Source organism: Mustela nivalis, assembly GCF_964662115.1.
Source record: "Mustela nivalis genome assembly, chromosome: 18".
Taxonomy (NCBI): Eukaryota; Metazoa; Chordata; class Mammalia; order Carnivora; family Mustelidae; genus Mustela; species Mustela nivalis.
The window spans coordinates 50,279,729-50,296,863 of record NC_139037.1 but is presented as its reverse complement, the minus strand read 5'-3'; the positions used below and the strand labels follow the sequence as shown (position 1 = coordinate 50,296,863).

At 56.0% G+C, this 17,135-nt stretch overlaps 3 protein-coding genes across 3 annotated transcripts; 1 reads left to right on the top strand and 2 right to left on the bottom strand.

The window, feature by feature from the left end:
• Positions 1–616: 616 nt before the first annotated feature.
• Positions 617–6,906, bottom strand: OSCAR (osteoclast associated Ig-like receptor). The gene is made up of 6 exons (XM_082710113.1): positions 6,594–6,906; positions 6,154–6,289; positions 5,433–5,465; positions 2,566–2,907; positions 1,445–1,729; positions 617–1,175 (listed from the first exon to the last, which is right to left on the bottom strand). The coding sequence occupies exons 2-6, from the start codon at positions 6,188–6,190 to the stop codon at positions 1,042–1,044; spliced, it is 831 nt and encodes a 276-aa protein (XP_082566239.1). The 5' UTR covers positions 6,191–6,289; positions 6,594–6,906; the 3' UTR covers positions 617–1,041.
• Positions 6,907–6,983: 77 nt separating this feature from the next.
• On the top strand, positions 6,984–9,577 carry NDUFA3 (NADH:ubiquinone oxidoreductase subunit A3). Its single transcript, XM_082710151.1, has 4 exons — positions 6,984–7,137; positions 7,361–7,435; positions 8,943–9,020; positions 9,419–9,577. The coding sequence occupies exons 1-4, from the start codon at positions 7,128–7,130 to the stop codon at positions 9,508–9,510; spliced, it is 255 nt and encodes an 84-aa protein (XP_082566277.1). The 5' UTR covers positions 6,984–7,127; the 3' UTR covers positions 9,511–9,577.
• A 51-nt stretch (positions 9,578–9,628) lies between these two features.
• TFPT (TCF3 fusion partner) lies at positions 9,629–17,123 on the bottom strand. Its single transcript, XM_082710129.1, has 6 exons — positions 16,694–17,123; positions 15,435–15,693; positions 13,511–13,581; positions 10,410–10,479; positions 10,086–10,304; positions 9,629–9,779 (listed from the first exon to the last, which is right to left on the bottom strand). Exons 1-6 carry the CDS (start codon positions 16,714–16,716, stop codon positions 9,660–9,662), a joined length of 762 nt encoding a protein of 253 aa, XP_082566255.1. The 5' UTR covers positions 16,717–17,123; the 3' UTR covers positions 9,629–9,659.
• Positions 17,124–17,135: the final 12 nt, after the last annotated feature.

The window sequence follows — 17,135 nt, the reverse complement described above, 5'->3', positions numbered from 1 at the left end:
GTGGAAAATTTAGTAACAGAAGAGGATGTGTGCTCCATCAAAATTACGTGTAAAGCAAGAAAGGAGCAGTAAGAGGTGCTTAGAGACAGAAAATGTGTGTATGAGGATGATAAAGGCATCTGAGTTACCAAGATTAAAACAGAAGTTAAATTAATAAACTCTGGAGAAACTGAATGTAGTCAGGCCTTCCAGAGAGAGAGGCAGGAGGGGAGAGCAAACAGGATGCAAGGGGGAAGGGTCTGCATTATCTTTACAACTGTGGAGGCCACCAAGAGCCCTGGGAAGCAGGCTAGGCATCAGGTGTAAGTGTCTAGGTCAGAGCTCTAGGGCACACACTGTCCTTGCTGTTGCCTTAACAATGGACTCCACTTAATCATAATGACAGCTTCAGAAAACCAGCCTGCACTGCATGCAAATGAAGCTTTAAATAGGGAAGAAGTTGTCCTTGATCTGATTTCGGTCTACCTTTGGGGAATGTCTGAGAAGGGGTTTGGAAGAGGTTTGCAATGATGTCATGAAGGAAGTGGCAGTGAATTTCTTAAAGGATCAGCTTTTCATGTGCACTGGAGGGGGAGAAAAAAAGCTAACTTCATTCCAGGCCAGATGAAACCGCAGATACAGGATAGCTAACATTTATTGAGCATTTACTACGGGCCAGTCACTTTCAAGGGCTTTGCTTGTATTGCCCACTTTATCCTACAACAAGATTAAGAAGTGGGTATTACCAGTGAGCCTATTTTACAATCAGTGCAAATGAGACTTGGGAAAGGTCTCTTTCTTAATAATCCAGTGAGTGAGTGGTGGCTGGCACTGGGAATTGAACCCTTGTGTCCAGGAAGCCGGATAGAGCCTTCCACTGACCTACTAGAGGAATGACCCAGAAGGGAGCTAGAACACACTGTAGGAAGCTTATTATGACCCAGAAGCTGGGCACAGCCAGGAGGACTGTGGAGCTCTTGGGAGGGCCGGTCCAACCCCAGGAATCCTGGTCTCTGGGAGGTCTTCTCACACTGCAGCCATCTGTATCCAGTCCTCTGGGGCTCAGGGCCTGACACCTGGGGCGTGGTTCTGGCTGCGCCAGTCAAGAATAATCAGTGTGCCCAGAGAGATGAGCACCAGGCCGGCCAGCCCCAGACGGAGGAGGTTGCCCTGCGTGTAGTCCAAGGAGCCTGAGCCTGCAGGACAGCAAGGGAGAGAGGCTTGGCTCCGGAACCCACCGTCCGGGCCCCACCCTCTCGGTCTCCAGCCTCCAGGGTGAGACTGGGGACACAGCTCCCCGTCTCAAAGTTGTAGTGGATAGGGTCAGGGGTCCTGGACTCCTGGATTTGGGGAGGAGGGGGTAGGGTCCTGACCCCCAGGTTGGGAAGCAGGGAGAGAGGCTGGGGGCTTGGACTCCCGGGCTGCGGAGCAGGGGCCGGGCCGGGCCGGGGCGCGCCGCTCTCACCGTGGTCGGCGCGGATGACCAGCGGCTCGCTGCGCAGCGACAGCACGTACGGGGAGGACGGCGTGTGGTAGTAGCAGCTGTAGGTGCCGGGCGCGCGGGCGCCGGGCAGCGGGAAGTCGGCCCAGGACTCGGTAGAGTCGCGGTACTGCAGCGGCGCCGCCTCGCCCGCGCGGTACAGGGCGAAGCTCATGCCCCGCAGGCGGCCCGCGCAGCGCAGGCTCACGTTGGCTCCGGGCGCCACCACCGGCCCGGGCAGCGCCACCAGCGACGGGGGCGGTAGCTGGTCTGCGAGGGGCACGGACCGGGACGAGCGCTGGCGTGGCCCTGCGCTGCGGGACCTTCGCCCCTCTTCGCTCCCGCCCCTCCTCCCCCGCCCTGTCGTCCACCTCCCTCCTCATGCCCTCCCTCCTGCCCTCTCTCCCTCAGTCCCGTCACCGGCCCCCTAACCTGTACCTTACTCTGCACTACCTCCCCCACATCGTGTCTCTCTTTATCTCTGCCAGTGTCTCCCACAGTGTCTCTGCCTCCCTGTCGGTGTCTGTGCCCTTTGCATCCTTGTCCCTGGCTTCCTGTGTGTCTTGTCCCCAAGTGCACCTTTCTCTGCGGCTCTGTCTCTCTCTCCCTCGATGTCCCCTTTTCTCTCTTGGCCTAAGCCTCACCAAAATTCTCTTCCTGTGTCCGGTCCTGTGTATTTCACTACCCTGGATCTCAGAGGCAGCCTCTGGAATTGCTTCTTCTGGTGTTCTGGGTTTCTCCCAAGGCTTCCTAACCTCAGCGCTCAAATCTGGATAATTCTTTGTTGTAGGGGGTGGGGATGGGGACTGTCCTGTGCATTGTTGGATATTTTGCAGCATCTCTGGTGGTAGTGACAACCAAACAGTGTCCCCAGATATTGCCAGAAAGGTCACCTGGGGAGCACAGTCCCCTGGTTAAGGATCACCCCTTTCTCCAGTTCTCTCTCTCTCCCTCATAGATCTTATTGCTCTGGGTCGGTACAAGTCTGTCTCCGTATGTCTCTTTCACTATATCTCTCCCTGTATTTCTCCGTCCCTCCTTCTCCATCCCTCATCACACCCCAAAGTCCCTTCTTCCCACCGCCCCCACCCTTGCCAGGACCTCACCTGTGACCAGCAGTTCCAACGTATCACTGGGGTGAGACCAGACACCCAGATTCCAGCCTGGATTCCTGTAGCAGCAGTGGTAACTGCCCCCCTGGGCTGGGGTCACCTCCTCCAGGAAGAACTCTGCCAGCTCCATGGACACATCCCGGTATAGCACAGGGGTGATGTCCCCAGACTTGAAGAGTGCAAACCTCCAGGCAGGTTGAGGTGCCCGGCACCTCAAGGTCACATTGACCCCAGGGGTTACAATTGCCGCAGGCTGAGCCCCCAGCGATGGCTTGAGGGATAAGGCTGGGGGGACTGAATTAACAGGGCTGCTGCGTCCCTGGGCTTCCTGGGAGCCTGAGAAGATGGGGTGGGAAGAGAATCACCTGGGGCAGCCCCTTCCTCTTTCTCATCCTTAGTTTCCTGCTTCTAAAATAGGGGAGATGGTGGACCCCAGTCAGGGATTGGCAGCCCTCGCTGCAAATGAGCGTAGCTGGGCAACTGCCGAGCTTTACTCCATGGTTTTGAAACATAGTGTTAAGGGATTGGGTCCCAGAAATCTGTAATTTTAAATGCTCTTCAGACTATTTGTGACATAGTCAACATATTTCAGTAGTTGCCAGAACTTGCTATCTATATGAGAAAAAAATAAAATAAAAAAGAATGTATAGCCCTACCTCAGACCAATTTCAGACCAAATTCCCCAAAACCAATTCCAGGTTAATTAAAGACCTATATTGTTTTATTTTACTGTAAAAGTATTAGAGGAACATATAGGAAAATGCATTTGTCCTGGGGATGGAGAAAGTGATCTTAAAATATAAAACAAAAGATTCAGAAGAGACAAGGTTAATTTGATGACTGTGAAATTTTCAAGTTGTGTAGGAGAATAGACAAATGGAGCTAGACGGCAAGCAACATCACAGGCAGAAAGGACTCATTCATCACATAGATTAAGAGTATAGAAAGAAATCGCAAACCCAGCCGAGTTGAAAATTGGACAAAATACATGAATCAGGCAGGGCACAGAAGAGGAAGTCCAATAGAAAACACATGGGGAGGGGGGGAAGTTGTTTAATGTTACTAGCAATCATTTAAAAAAATTAAAACAACAGGGTTTTTTTTGCCTACCAGGTTGTCAAAACTTAAAATAATGGTTTATATTCTATTTGGGTGAAGACACGGTGAAACAGGTATGTAGGTACACTTGAGTGTACCTTTTGAGAAAGCGGTTTATTCCTTTCTGTCTAAATACACGAAGGGCATACCCTCATGATTCCACCGTTTCATGCTAGACAACGGTACGTACACCGGCACAGAAAGCTCAGCCCAGGTGCTGACTGGGGTGGGGCTGGGGAAGGACACTGGAAACAACCTAACTATGCATGAAAAGGGCCAACTAGACCCTAGCTACACAGTGGCAAATGATCCGTAGCTGTTAAAAGCATGCAGTTATGGGCACCTGGGTGGCTCAGTGGGTTAAAGCCTCTGCCTTCTGCTCAGGTCATGATCCCAGGGTCCTGGGATTGAGCCCAGCAGGGGGCTCTATGCTCAGTAGAGAGCCTGCTTCCTCCTCTCTCTCTGCCTGCCTCTCTGCCTACTTGTGATCTCTATCTGTCAAATAAATAAATAAAAATCTTTTTTTTAAAAAACCATGCAGTTAATTATAACGATATGGCCCCATCTCCAAGAGAGATTGTAAAGTGGAAAATGTGCAGAACAATGTGTCATGAAATATCATTTTGTCTTGGCAAGAAAACAAGGGAGTATATAAATATATGTATGCGTCTGAATACATGGAAATTTCTTGTAAGGATTCAGAGCTTATTTAAGGAAGATGAGGAAGGGGAAGAGGGAGGTTATATGTCCTTTGGGAATCATATTCTAAACCATGAATATATGTTAGCTTTAGCATTTAAAAATAATAATTTAAAATAAATTGATAGCTGGGGCGCCTGAGTGGCTCAGTGGGTTAAAGCCTCTGCCTTTGGCTCAGGTCATGATCCTTGGGTCCTGGGATCAAGTCCTGCATCGGGCTCTTTGCTCAGTGGGGAGTCTGCTTCCCCCACCCCACCCCCCGCCTGCTTCTCTGCCTACTTGTGATCTCTGTCTGTCAAACAAATAAATAAAATCTTTTAAAAAATAAAATAAATTGATAGCTAAGGTATCAGTGGTTTTCCAGGAGATTTTTATTTGAAGTTGTGGTGTAGTGGGGAGGTTTGAGAGACAGAGATCTCACCAGTCAGAAGACCTGGAAAAAAACTCAAGGCTCTTTCTGGGTGAATGATCCTACTCTGGTGGAAATGGGCTTCCAAATGGGGGAATAATTGGCATTGCCAGAGGTCCTATTTCTTGAGCCCCACACTGTGCCAAGCTTTGAGTCAAGGGTTTTACACATGTGATTTTTAAAAATTCATTAAATACCTTTATTTTTTAAGTAATCTCTACACTCAACATGGGGCTCAAACTCACAACCCCAAGATCAAGAGTCACATGCTGCACAGATTGAGCCAGCCCGGCGCCCCGTACACGTGGGTGGTTTTATTAAATCCTCACAACAGCCCATTTCACAGAGAAGGAAACTGAGTAGCAAGCAGTGGTTCATTCAAAGTTGTAAATGAATAACTTGGTGAAAGTGGGGTTCCAGCTTAGGTCTCTTTAGCTCCAAAGTTCATGGTCTTCTCTACCCACCTATGCTGGTCACTAAAGGAAGATAAGAAGGAAAGAAAGGACGGAGGGGAGGGAAGGAAAAGATGAAAGAAGAGAGGAGAGGGAGGGAAATATGGAAACCTGAGGTGAGGCTGAGCACCAAAATAAAATGTGAGTAACTGGAAATGGGCTTCTAGCAGCTTGCAGGTGAGTGGATGGGCGATATTACTCACCAGCTGGAGTGACGTCTCCATGACACAGAGGCCCTATAGAAGGTGGAGGGGTTGAGTCTTTTCAGAGAGCTAGGCTTCTCCCAGTCCTACCTCGCTGCAAACTCAGGAATCTAAATCCTTCCTCTGGGAAACAGGAATCCAACCCATATGTCCTCTCTCAGTTGCTCTAACTCAAGGCTAGTAATCCCCACCTACTTGAGAAGCCTGAAGTCTGGCCCCAGCCCCCTCTTGCCTCTACACCCAGTGTTCAGACCTCTGGAATCCCCCTTTTCCAGGAGGCAATAATTGGAGCCCACAGTGTCTTCTCCCTGGGCATCAGGAGTCTGGGTCACCAGCTCCCCCCTTTCCCAGAGACCCAGGTGTTCTGGCTCCATCTCTTCCTGCTCTGAAATCTCGAACTCTACTTGCTATCCCCAGGAGTTAGCACCCTCCTGACTCAACACCCAGAAAATGCTGCCCCCACTCTCCTTGTCCAGGAACAGGAATTCAGGACCCCCGTGTCCTTCCTTGATAGGACCCAAGGATCTAGGTCCTATCTCCTTATTCCGGTCTAGAATTCCAAACCTTCAGCTTGTCCTGCCTGACCACGGTGCACCTGCCCCAGGGGAGTCAGTAGCCCTCTTCCTTCCCCCCTCCCTATTCAGGGTGCCCAGGTCCCCAGAGCCTGTCTCTTTGCACCCCAACCAGCCCGAGACCCAGGAAGAAGAGGGCAGTGGCTCACAGAGGGTCAGGAGCTGGAGGATCAGCACCAGAGCCATGGCAGGCAGATCTTGGCTGGAGCAGAAGCAGGAGCCAGGGCTCAGCTGTGTCCTCTCTCTTCTCAGGAAATGCAATGTCTGAGAGCCAAAACCAGAGCTCTGTTTAAGGAAGGGAGGAGGGAAGTGGGGGCCTCTGGGAGACTGTGTCACAGCCCCATGGTGCTGCGGAAAAACCTGGGAGAAGGGGCAGTCATAACCAGTTGTGTTCACCAATTAAGCTTAAAAAAAATAAATAAATAAATAAAAGAGAGACTAGAAACTAGCACGTATTATGTACCAGACCCTGTGCGGCGCTACGTTGGGGGCACAGAGAGGCGTCAGACCCTATTAATGCCCTAGCGCAGCTCCCAGTCTGAATTAAAGACAGGCGGACCAGCTGGGTTACAAAAAAAAAGTGAGCTACCCTAGAGGTCACAGGTGGCGCTGAGAGGATCCACAGACGACCCCTAACCCTCTGGGACGAGAGTGAAAGGTTCCAGGACGAACTGATGTCGAGCTGCGACCGCAAATGATAGTGTCATCTGTCCTCTCCCGGCCTCCGTTTCTCCGTCTGTGAAACGGGCCTTCGTGAGTAAACTCTAAAATGAAGACTGTTGCATTCCGCCTTGGATGGGCCGTGGCTTGGATGGAGCACACCTCAGGCTGGACTCCTAGGTGAGGAGACAGGTCTGCGTTTAATTCTGCAGCGCCGCCAGCGTTTCCGCGACAGCTCCTGACAGCTGTTCTGCGCCAGTGCGCACGCGCAGACTCAGCGGGATGAGGCTGGCGCGCGGGGACCACAACTCCCAGAGTGCTTCGCGCCCTCGCCCCCGCCCGGGACCGTAGATCGGTGCCGGGGCTCTCGCGCAGACTCGGAGAGGGACGACTGGTGCAGGAACCACAATTCCCAGAGTGCTCCGCGCGCTGGCTCGCGGCTGCCGCCGACGCTGCGACCAAGATGGCCGGGAGTAAGTGAGGGCGGCCGCGGGCGCGCGGGGTCCGGTGGTTCCGGGAGCCCCGGTAGTGCCGGGACTGGGGCACGGCGGAACCTCCGTGGAGGCGGTGGGGTCCTGGCCGGAGGGGGACGCCGAGGTCACGAGAGGGCTTCTCCAGGGCGGGGGCGGCGCGGGAGGGTTAGAGGTCAGAGAAGGCGTCCCCTGCTGGGGTGACCCTCTTCCCCCGCCCCTCCAGGACTCGCCACTTTCCTCAAGGATGCCTGGGCCAAGGAGCCGGTGCTGGTCGCGTCCTTCACCATCGGGGGCCTCGGTGCGTGAGCGTGCATCGCCCCCACCGTGCCCCAAGGCCCCGTCGCTCCCCACTAGCGTTCCATCCACGTTCCGTGGCCCCCTCGTGTGTCCCCCCCCACGACGACCTCTTGCCCACCCCATCCCGAATATTATGACCCCTTCACCAGCCCGCTCCTTCCCACCCTGGGTACACTAACCCGACTCCCCAAGGAGAGGTTCTCAGCCCCGCTGTGCACTGAAACCACCTGAGCGACAAAAATAAGTGTCCAGATGCTCCCCGCCTTTCACCCTCGTCCCCTCCACGCTCGGTGGGGAGCTCGTGGGGTGGCGGTGGCGCCGGGGAAGCCGTGTGCTGTGAAAATCCCTTCGCGGTTCTGTGGACAGGCTCTGTCCTAGATCGGGGCAGCCCGCGCAGTCAGGTGCGGGAGGTCGCTAGGATGCAGGCTGTCACTGCGCTGGGCTGGGCTGGGGCCGGGGACGCGGCCTATCCCCCGGGGCCCCAGATCTTGTCCGCGCGGCCCGTCTGTGGGCCATATGCCGTGGGTGAGGTTCGAGAGCTGTTGTCCGTTCTGGCAGCCACGGGCCACCCTGGCCGCTGAGCGCCTGAAACGCAGCTCCTAGGAATTGAGCTGGTACACTCTCCGCTCGTGGAAAGGACACGCTGGATTGCGGAGAGGGTGACAAGTCTACAAGATATCTCCGCTTCTTTCAATCATACGTTGAAACGACGTTTCCCGTATGCTGGCTTAAATCATTTCAAAAATTGATGTTTTCAACTTTATTTATTTATTTATTTATTTATTTTTTTAAAGATTTATTTATTTGACAGAGAGAAATCACAAGTAGACAGAGAGGCAGCCAGAGAGAGAGAGAGAGGGAAGCAAGCTCCCTGCTGAGCAGAGAGCTCGATGCGGACCCGATCCCAGGACCCTGAGATCATGACCTGAGCCGAAGGCAGCGGCTCAATCCACTGAGCCACCCAGGCGCCCCTCAACTTTATTTTTAATGTGGCTGTTAGAAGGATTAAAACTAAGGTGTAGCTCTTACGATTCTATCGGACAGCGTCGCCTTGAACATTGCTCTTACCCCTACCCCTGCCCCCCAGACTCCTGGCTCCCACCCTGGGCAGACTGTAATTTCCCAGCGACTAGTCCCTGTACAGCCCTCCCTTTCTCAGTTTGTAACAGTTCATGATTCTTCTGGAAGATTCCCAAAGTACTCCCCTCATGCACCACCCTCTGTTCCCTGACCCCCTCTGCACATGCATTGAATACTGTGACCACCCCCATGGCTCCCCCGCCCCCCACCCCGTGCTCTCTAGATCCCATGTGTCCTTGAATTGCTGGCTCCCATCTCCTCTCCTGCTGATAAACGGGGATCCCATAATGCCAAGGGGTCTCCTGGAGGGTCCCCTCCTCCTATGTATTTTGATTTATAGTTTGCCAAGGTTTTGCTTCTGCCCCTTCCCCTCCCATGCCTGCCTGAAAGCCACCCCCTCCTCTGGCCTCACCCCTGTCTCTCCACAGCTATAATTCTGCCGGCTTTCAGCCCCTTCACCAAATACGCCGCCATGATCAACCAGGTCACACCCTACAACTATCCGGGTGAGTGGGAGCAAGGACTGGCTCCAAGTGGGCGTGGGGGTTGGGGGGTAACCTCCTGCCAGAGGAGAAAGTCATGGGCAGGTCTTTCCTCTGCCGTGGTCTGAGAATCTGCAGTATGGGATGGGCTTTTTCTTCTGAGATCTAGTCCATGTGCCTTAAAACTCATTTCCTGTCTGTTTTCACACTTTTGTTGAGTTTCTGTTGTCATTCCACATTTGTATTCCTTTCTGGATTTTCGTCATTCTGTCTCTCTCTGTGCTTTCCCATGCCTCTAGGTCTCTATCTTCCTGCTTCTCTGTGTCCCCTCTCTCCCCTGGGGTTCCCTTTCCCTCTTTGAATAGCCTTTATGAGCCTCCCAAGATCTACCAGTCTCAGTAGCCCACCCTCCCGCCCCACAGTGCCCGTTCGGGATGATGGAAACATGCCTGATGTGCCCAGCCATCCTCAGGACCCCCAGGGCCCCAGCTTAGAGTGGCTGAAGAACTTGTGAGCACGCCCTGTGACACGGAGGAGGCCCCTCCCCTGTAGTCAATAAAATGTGAAAAGCAACCCCAGAATCTGAGCTTGTGTGTGATCACAGGTGGAAACAGTAGACGGCAGCCAAGGCGTTTGTGGGGGTCAGTTTATTGGGGGTGGGGGTCAGTCAAAGGGAGGGCTGGCTAGGGTGGGGTATGGCAGCAGTTTGTCTGGCCCCCGAGAAACCCAGCTGGAGTCCAGGGCCTCATCTGCTTCAAAGCCAAAGTCTTCCTCAACCTTAATCTGGGGGAGAGAAGGAGCAGGTGTGAGTAGGCTTCCTCTATGCACCTGGGCGAAAACCCCAGCACTCCACCTTCCCTTCCACCCGTGGCCTCTGACTGTCCCTCCCTCTCTGCTCTAGTCCTCTTTCCTGCTCCCCGCAGCCTCCTCCAGGTCTCTCTCCTTCCTTTTCCACCAGAGCCCTCACCTGGCTTTTTCCAGCTTTTTCTCCATCCCTACCCACCCCCAACCATTCCCGCCCTACCTCCTTTCCCCAGTGGTCCCCAGCCCCCACAGCACTGTTGCCAAACCCGGGAGCCCTGGTCCCACCTGCACCGGGGCCAGCTCTGGACTCAACACAGCTCCCGCTCGGCGTCCATCCCGGGGCGCTCGCCGCCTCTTGCGTCCGCTGGGCCCCTCACCGGGGGTCGGGCTGCCGGGTTCTGGGGGTGCAGGTGTCCTTCGGGGCGGGGACAGGCCCTCTTTCTCTGGAGGCTCATTTTCAGCATTGCCAGGAGTGGGGGCATCTGTGCCCTGGCTGCCCTCGTCCTGGTGGGAAGAAGGGGCAGCAGGTGAAGGCTCTGTCCTGGTGCCCAGCCCCCACTCCCCTGCCTCCCCCCCTCCACCCCCCGCCTGCCCTGAGGTCGCACTCACCTCAAGGACAATGGTCAGCTGGCTGGCGCGGTAGTCATCCCCATAAGCGTCCAGCACTCTCATAAGGAACCTGTGTCAGGGGCCACCAGGGTTGCAACCTCAGCGTCTGGTGGGTGGGGAAAGGGACACCCCACAGCCCAGCCCTGGCTCTGAAGCCAAGGTTGCCCTGGACCCACAGACCCAGAAGATTTGGAGCTTCCACGTCTGAGACCTGGGCGCCAAGTATCTGTGCAGCCTGCGGGACCCTGGGCCAAACAAGAGGACCTCTCTGCACCTGTTTCTTGCTCTGTCAACAGTTCAGGACAACCCTGAGCGGGGTTGGGTGACAGGATAGGTAGAAGGGCATCTCCTAGTGCTTGGCCTACATTCCGCTGTCAGCCACTGTCCTTATCAGTAACAGGAGGGCAAGAGAAAGATGGGTGCGGAGTCCTCCTGCGGGGACTACCTTCTCTGCTTACCCCCTGTGCCTGCTTCTAAGAACGCCGGGGATTTTGTAAGCTCTGAATGCTGCCTGGGGGCCAGCACCCCGGCGGGGCACTTCACATGCCCCATGTGTCCCAGTCTCTTACTGGATGTGTGTCCCACAGGCTCACGGGTTCTCCATGCTAGTGCTACATCGGGGAACCACACAAAATCCCCTGTGCCTACTGAACTCGGGGACATCAGCAAATCAACACACAGCAAGCTAGGCAGGCAGACACTGGATACCCGGAAGAGGGCTGGAACCTCCAAAAGATGATGGGGGATGCCTCACTGAGAAGGTGAGGGAGTGGCAGATAAACATTTCTGGCGGGAGGAAGAGCCACTGCCAGTGCCGAGGCCCTGAGTAGCATGTGTGCTGTGACAAAGGGCCTTCCTTGTTGGCCGTTGTAGGTAATTCTGGCTCTGACTCAGGTGGGACTCCCCGCAGGGTTCTGGACAGAGAAGTGACTTGGTCTACTTGCCTTTCCTTTTTTAAAAATTTGTGGTAGGATACACCTAACAGGGTATTTGCCACCATAGTCAAGTGTGCAGCTTGGTGGATTAAGCACATTCACACTTTGTGCAGCCGTCACCCCCATCTGTCTCCATGACTCTCCATTCTCCCCACATTAAACACCTCCCCACGCCCCTGCCTCTAGCAGCCACCGCTCTCCTGTCAGGCTCCGCGATCGTCAACCCTCACCAGAGTGCGATCACACAGTGTTTGTCCTGTTGGGACTGGCCTACTGCACTCAGCACGATGTCTTCGCGGTTCGTGGTGCGGCACCCTTTCTGAGAGTGGGTGGTCTTCCTCCATGGGGACCACCCTGCATTCTCCATCCACCCACAGACAGACCCTCTATGTTTCTGCTTTTGGGGTATCTTGAGTACTGTTATGATCGTGGGCAGACACATCAGTGACCCCTTTTTCAACTCTTCTGGGGGGTTTACAGATAGGTGGAGTTGCTAAATCGTAGAGTAATTGTTTTTAAATTTGGGGGAATGGCCATGTAGTTTTTACGCAGTGGCGTGTCTTATTTTAGAAGGCTTTCTCGCCACCCCCTGAATTTCTGACACAGTAGGTCTGGGGTGAGGCCTTGGAACCTGGATTTGTGACAGGTGCCCAGGTCCCTGGTCCAGGAGCCATGTTCCGAGAAGCATGGGGCTGAGCTCCAGGTGGACCGTTCCGAAAGCACGATCACCCCAACTGATCTGTACAGTTAAGGGAAGTTTAGCACGTGCAGATGCGCTCCCGAACTTCGGATGTTTGAACTAGAAAGACCAGCCTTCCCTTCCATAAACTCTCCTGGTTTTACTGTAGGAGAGAGTCTTGGCTAGTGGTACAACTGGGGGAAAATGTTCAGTCAGGGTATGTGGCAGGAGCCTACGGAGGGTCAGGGAGGCCAGCGCAAGTACGGCTCGCGTGGGGCGAGGAACCCAGTCCCTTGGCCCAGGGTGCTGGCCTCCTGGGTCTGTTCCGAGGGTGCATCAAGTGAGGAGGTAAGAGAGAGAAGCAGCTGGGAGGGTCTGTTCTCTGAGGGGGAGCGGATCAGGGGCAGGGAGCGAAGTCAGGCTTAGCTTCGTGTGTGTGTGAGGGGACCTGAAGCCATTGTCCAGTGGGTGGCTGACAACGGGACACAGAGTTCAAAGAGTTGCAGACGGGATTCATAGGACGATGGTGCTCTGAGACTTTCTGGAAGCACACACAGAACCTTCTATGAGGACACAAACGTCCCGTTCCCATGCAACACGCTACAGTAGCCACTGGCCACCTGTTGCCATCATGGAGCCCCTGGCATGTGGCGAGAGCCACAGAGGAACTGACTTTCTGAGGTAATTTATTTGGGGTTGGATGTCAGTTGTCACATGTGATACTGAGCTACGGTGTGGCGAGCGCCACCACGGGATGGAAGTTTTCACTTCATCTCAGTTTGGGTAAAAATCGCCACCGGTGGCTGCCGAGCACATGAACAGAGAAATGGAACTTTCTTTCATGCCAGTGAATTAAAATTTACTTGGACCGATGTTAGATTTCAAATTTAATGAAGTCTGGTTAAGTCGCCACCTGGGGCTACCGTGCTGGACAGTGGAGGTGTGGACAGGAGGGACCCAGGGCCGAGCCCTGGGGTACTGGGGCGAGGAGGAATGGCGAGGAGTCAGAGGAGGCAGGGGAAGCAGGTGGGTGAGGGCAGGCGCCTCCTGTGGGTCAGGTGGGTGCCGGGAAGAACTGGCTGAGCTGCTGGACACATTCCACAGACACGGGACATGGGACACAGCGTGTGGCGGGAGGCTCTGGTTGGGCTCATCCCCTCCCCTGAGCTCCTGTTCAACCCTCAGTAGCCACGAGATTGTGGCATTACCCACCTCAGCTGAGACGGGAAATGGGCTCAGAGAGGGTTGCTGCTTGCTAAGAGGCACAGGGCAAACTGCCTGACACCATGCAAGGGCCTCTGTCCTGATCGTTCTGCTGCGCACCCCATTTAAAGGGTGTGGACCTGCCTCCCCGCCCTGGCTTGGCCCTCACTCATCCCCTTCCCCACAAGGCCTGGGAAGACTGAAGCCAACAAGAAGCTTGAGAGTGGGCGGGAACAGTGGCTGGGGGCAGAGGCACGGGCCCCAGGGGGCCGGCGAGGGGTTACCTCCGCTCCTGCTGAAGTCGCCGTGTTATCCTCTGCACCTGATGGAGCCTGTTCAGGACCCGCTCGTTCACCTGCAGGGAGACAGAAGGCTCAAGTCACCCAGACTCTGCTCACTTCCTCTCGCAGTGAACTGAGCCCCAGCGGGGACCCAGGGAGCTGGCCCCACGGCCTCCGGGGCCTGCTGCACCCACTCTCTCCCTGCCCGTCTCCCTCGCCTCCGCTGCTCCCCGGCTGGCCTCCCCTGTCCTGGAGTCCTTCCCACGTGCCTGCACACCTCCCTCCCTCAGGTCTGGCCTCAGAGGTTACCTCCTCAGGGACCTCCTGCTACACTGCAACATCCTCTGCCCTCCTTGTGCCCTCAGTCACTCCTCTCTGCCTCAGTTTCCCTTACAACACTCCTCACTGCCTTCTAGCTTATCCATTTTCCCTGCTCACTGTCTGCCTCCCCCACTAGACCCCAAGCTCCAAAGGACAGGGTCCGATGCCGTGAGCAGAACCTGGCGGCAGGGTTGCCCCATCAGTATTTGCTGAACGCGTGACTTTCCACACGACTTCTGCTGTGGAAAGTGCTGACGGGCGCCACGTAGGCCCACTTGCTGGAGATGAGGCAGGCGGTGGCGACGTCAGGGCCAGCAGAGAGGTGTGCGGGCTGGGACACGAATGAGCGGGTACTACTCCGGGTCAGAAAGACCTGGGTTGGAAGCCCCGCCTGCCCCGTCCAGCTGCGTGCCCTTGGGTGAGTCACCTAGACCCTTGCTGAGCCTGTGCTTGTAAAAGAGGAATCAGGCCACCGCCCACCTGGACGGGAAGGACGGAGCAGGAACTCCAGTGCCAGCTCCATCTGAGCAAACGGTTGAGTCCCTCTGGAGCTCAGGATCCCGCTGCCAGCTTGGGGAGTGTGGGGGCGGGTAGGGGCAGTGGGACGTCCTGAAAGGTCCTGTGGATGCTCCCGTGTGACCGTGGTTGCTCTGATGTCCCCACCCGTGTACCGAGGAGCTATGTAAACACAATGCCAGGGATGAAATGTCACTGCTATGGTGGAAGTCACCAGAGAGAGAAGAGGTAAGAGGGGTGCTGGAGGAGGGAAGGAGGCTGGGGTGAGCTGAGGACGGGGTGGGGCCGACAGCTGCCTCATGCCGGAAGTAGAATATCTGGTCTGTGTCACATCCGACTTGTCCCCTACTGTCTATCACACCTGTGCACATATGCAACCATGCGGCAGACTATGCCCTGCGAACCTCCTAGTTGTCACTGGGTGTGCAGGAGCGGCTGGCCATGGGGTGTAGCCTCTGGAAGTACATTTTCATACACGGAGCCGACCTGCTCCAAGCACTCGCCCTGCTCCCACTTCGTGCATGATCCTCTCTGCCATCTGTCAGCACAAACCTCTGTCCTGCTCCAGCCAACTTGGTACACTCTGCATCCAAAGAGGACTTGAATGTCCGTCCTTGTTCTCCACCGGCTCTGCCTCCTGACCCCTGCTCCGGCTCACACGACACCAGCCTCCCATCGTCCCCAGCGCCCCAACACCACCGATAGGGGTGGGATGATGTCCCCCAAAACGTCGTGGAGTCCTAACTCCCAGTACCTCCGAACGCGACCTTCTTTTGACATAAGGTCTTCGTAGAGATAATCAAGTGAAATGAGGTCAGTAAGTGGGCCCGGGTCCTCACAGGAGGAGGAAACTGGGGCACGGATAGGCACACTCTGGGAGAACGCCACGTGAACACGAAGGCAGAGATCCTCCAGTCGGGGAGCAGCGGTGATTACCAGCAACTACCCAACGCAAGGAGAGATGTGGGTAGCAGGTTCTTCCCCGTGCCCCCTCGGTAGGTGGGGAAGGCTGGCACGCAGACAGGCGGAGACCAGGAAGGGGTAATTTTGGCCATGGGGCCCCAAAATGGGGGAATCCGCACTCACCTACCTGCTCGATCTCCCGGCAGCGCCGCCCTAGCGCCTGGTACTTCCTACGATTTAGTTCCCGCTGGCGCCGATGCTGGCCACGGGCGGCCTCTTCCTCTTCATCTCGCTCACGGAGCCCTGAGCCGCCCAGACCCCCAGACACAAACTCCACTTCTGTCTCCAGTTCGCTCTCCAAGATGTGACCGCCGAACAGTGGAGGCAGCGCCAACTCCGAGCCTGGTGGTGCCGAGAACTCTTCAAAGCCCACAGCTGCCATGGTCCTGTAAGGTCAGGGGGTTCAGAGGCCTTGAACTTATGGCCCAGCTCCCTCCTCCCTCAGACCAGAGAGTCCAGACACACACCCCCACCGCCGCCACCCTTCCTCCCACAGACCCGCAAGTCCAGACCCCCCAGCCCCTCCTCCCTCAGACCTGGGAGTCCAGACCCCCAGTCCCTGCTCCCTCAGACCAGGAGTCCAGGCCCCCAGCTTCTGCTCCCTCAGACCCGAGAGTCCAGACCCCCAGCCCCTCCTCCCTCAGACCCAGGAGTCCAGACCCCCAGCCCCAGCTCCCTCAGACCAGGAGTCCAGGCCCCCAGCCCCTCCTCCCCCAGACCCAAGAGTCCAGATCCCCAGCCCTCTCCTTCCTCAGACCAGGAGTCCAGACCACCAGCCCCTCCTCCCTCAGACCAGGAGTCCAGACCCCCAGCCCCTGCTCCCTCAGACCAGGAGTCCAGACCCCCAGCCCCTGCTTCCTCAGACCAGGAGTCCAGGCCCCCAGCCTCTCCTCCCTCAGACCCAGGAGTCCAGACCCCCAGCCTCTCCTCCCTCAGACCCAGGAGTCTAGACCCCCAGCCCCTCCTCCCTCAGACCCAGGAGTGCAGACCCCCAGCCCCTCCTTTCTCAGACCAGAAGTCCAGACCCCCAGCCTCTCCTCCCTCAGACCCAGGAGTCCAGACCCCCCAGCCCCTCCTCCCTCAGACCCAGGGGTCCAGACTTCCAAACTTGCTCCCAGAGGATCCCAGGAAGTTCAAATCCCCATCGCCTCACTCAAGCTCGGGAGGCCGGGGCTCCAACCTCGTCATCTCTTAGATCCAGAACTCCAAAGCCGTAACTTTCTCCCCCAGAATGTCCGAGTACAGACCCTGGTCCCTAAGACCGCTGAACGAAAGCAGTCGCATGAACTACAGTCCCCATCCGCCCTCCAGGAAAAGTGCACATGGCTGTACGTGATGCAGCCGCAATGCCTTTTGGGAATAGAAGTTTTCCCAAAAGCCACTCACCCCTCTCTCTGCTCCAGTTCCATGTCTCCCGCTCCCGGCGCCTCAGGTCTCAGAACGTCCAACCTCGCAAACCTCTGGGTTAGGTCCTTCGCAAAACTACCTGTCCCATCAGGCTTCACGGCCACCACATCCGGGACTTAGCCTCTAGGCCCTCTGGGACTTGTAGTTCCCGGCTTCCGGCTCCGCTCCCCACCCCCCTCCACCTCCGCCCTGAGTCCCGCCCGGCTTAAAGTCCTTGCTTTTTCGTCTCACTCCTTCCCGAGTCGTCTGAGTTGCCCCCGTCTTTATTCTTGTCCCTGCACCTTCCGTCTGGCTAGGGCGATTCCCCAGTTAGCAGGGTCAGTCCTCGGCGGGCCGTCAGGCCGACAAGTCCCCTCTCCTCTCGTCCTTACCGCTTCTGCGCCTAGCGGCAAGAGCTAATAAAGTTGTTGTTCCAAAGGCG